Source organism: Urocitellus parryii, chromosome X, assembly GCF_045843805.1.
Source record: "Urocitellus parryii isolate mUroPar1 chromosome X, mUroPar1.hap1, whole genome shotgun sequence".
Classification (NCBI taxonomy): domain Eukaryota; kingdom Metazoa; phylum Chordata; class Mammalia; order Rodentia; family Sciuridae; genus Urocitellus; species Urocitellus parryii.
In genome coordinates this window covers 15,833,791-15,836,248 of record NC_135547.1, presented here as the reverse complement: position 1 = coordinate 15,836,248, position 2,458 = coordinate 15,833,791, and the positions used below count along the sequence as shown (strand labels likewise).

Here is a 2,458-nt window from a genome sequence, read left to right as displayed (position 1 = left end):
CTCCACAAATGATTTGGTCCATTGCTTTTCTTTCAGTTGAACATAAACTCTAGCCCTGGTCCATGAGCTCCTGACATGAGGGCTACATAGTCTTAAGTCCACAGGCATCATCTTTCTTTTCCCCTCAGAGCCAAAGCTGGCATGTTATAGCTCTGGGTACACAAGCAGAATACCAAGTACAGTTCCAATATGGATAGCCCTTGTTGCTTTTAGAAATTTAGAGCCTAATAATTTTGGGGGGAGGCGAATTTCAGTCAGAATCCTCAAGTCCATGCTTTGAGGGGCACACTGACCCAAGTTCCCACTTTTCCATGTGTTTATCTACCTAGTAGTGAAAAGGAATGTGTGTTTGACACCTTTGCCTGAAATGGGATGTATTAGCATTAATGGGAGTGTGGGTGGTCTACTGAAAAGAAAGCTGCTTTTGTTTACTGTCTTGTGGACAGTTCAAAATTTGCCTTACAACTAACTTCAAGGCGAAGTAGCAGAATCGTGGGAAGGGACAATCTTGCCTTCTGTGCCAGCTTCGGTTCCAGGTAGGTCTGGGTGGCTGTCTTCTTTGGGGGGCTTTTCCTTGCAGAAGAACTTCTTCAGCATATCCTGGATTTCCTTCTTGATGGTCTTGTGCATGTAGCCATAAATGTAGGGATGGATACAGCACTGCAGAAAGAAGAGCCAGATTATTATGGTTATCACCCACTGGGGCACCTTGGTTTGGACATCCACCCACACAGCCAGGACTGCTAGAAAGCAGTAGGGCCCCAGAGATAGCACGTAGGAGAAAATGATGAGGAAGATCACTTTAGCAGCTTTGCACTCATAGCACCTGGGCAGAGGAGGGTGGCTGTTGCTGTTTCGCCGGCTGGGTGGGAGGCTCTCTGGGATGTTCACTGCTTCGACATCATCCTCACTGAAATGGATGTCATCCTCCCCAAACTCCAGGTCATCTTCACCCAAGTCGATGTTGCACTGGCTGACCTCTACACGGCCCTTGTCTGCCTTCATGCTGCTCTCCTCAACGTTGGTGCCAACTTCCTTACCCTTCATCCGGCTGTCACTGACCAACTCGGTGCCCTGGGCCTCCATGATACCCTCAATGATCTCCACATTTCCTTCCTTGGCCTTCAGGCTGCTGTCCTTGGCTTCCATGGGGTCCACACTGGCCTCCACGCTGCCCTCCTTGGCCTTGACCACACCTTCATCCTGGCCGTGGACCTCGCTCTCATCCTGGAACTCATCCTTCTTCTTTCCTCCCCGTTCATCCTCATTCTCCACGCAGTCCTTGACCCGCACCTCCAAGCTGTGGCTCTTGTTGTACAGCAGAGCATGCTGCCGACGGGCTGCACCAAACACCACGGAGTAGCAGGCAATCATGACAACCAGTGGAATGACAATGAAGGACACCACACTGAGAATTGTGTAGCTCGGGCTGGCCCCCCAGATCATGGAGCAGAGGGCATTGCGCTCATCAAAGGCAGCCTGACCCCAGCCATAGAGTGGGGGTGTGCTCTGCAAGATGGCCACGATCCAGGTGCCATAGAGAAGCATGTAACCACGGCGATGGGTCATCTTGGATGGGTAGGAGAGAGGGTGAATGATGGACAGATAGCGATCTATGGACACCACAACAATGGTGTTGACACTGGCGAAAGCGAACAGGTGGGTGAGGCTAACCAGGGCTGTGCAGAAGTGACTGTTAAGGGGCCAGAAGAGAGGCACAGAGGTGGCCACCACCCAGGGGGCAACGAGAGAAATTTGCAGCAGGTCGGTGACGAGGAGGTTAAAGATGAAGCGGTTGGTCACCTGCAGCAACTGCGGCTTGCGCTGCAACACCAGCGCCAGCACTACATTGCCAACGAAGGAGACCGTGAGGAAGACGAGCAGCACGGTCGAGCGGATGATGCCGTGAGCCAGGCTAATAGGCATTTTGGACAGGGGCATGCACGCTTGGCTGTTGTTGCTCTCCCGCGTGCTGTTGGGACAAGGGGATGTCATGGCGATTGCAGGCAGGCGCAAGATAGGGTGCAGGGCCAGTGAAGTCACCGGTGGGCAGCGAAGGGGTGTAAAGACCGCACACAGTGTTTTTGCTGGGAATGAAAAAAACATGCGGGCGGGGTTAGTCCCTTGCCCAGAGAACGCTCTAAGTCCAGCAGGATCCCTCCCTTAGCTCCCTGAGCGGTCACAGCCCCAGCCAGGGCAATTTCTCTGACCCCTTCCCCAGCTCTCAGGGTCTCTCTGCCGGACTCTTTCACGGTCTCTGATTTCCACTCGTCCGTCTCTACTGCTAGCGCGTGCGCGCGAGCTCCTAGCGCGTCTCCCACACTGTCTTATTAGAGTTTTTTTGGTCTCTTCAGCTCGCTCTCTCCCTCTGGCGCATGCGCGTGCGCTCTCTGTACCTGCCTGTTTACAATCATAGATCTCTGTCTCTCCAGTGTCTCGCTAGCGCACTTTTCCTGTA

The 2,458-nt window shown here is 53.1% G+C and overlaps 1 protein-coding gene across 1 annotated transcript; it reads right to left on the bottom strand.

Annotated features, from left to right (window-relative positions):
• Positions 1-471: 471 nt before the first annotated feature.
• On the bottom strand, positions 472-1,995 carry Gpr101 (G protein-coupled receptor 101). The gene has a single exon (XM_026392243.1). It carries the CDS (start codon positions 1,993-1,995, stop codon positions 472-474), a length of 1,524 nt encoding a protein of 507 aa, XP_026248028.1.
• Positions 1,996-2,458: the final 463 nt, after the last annotated feature.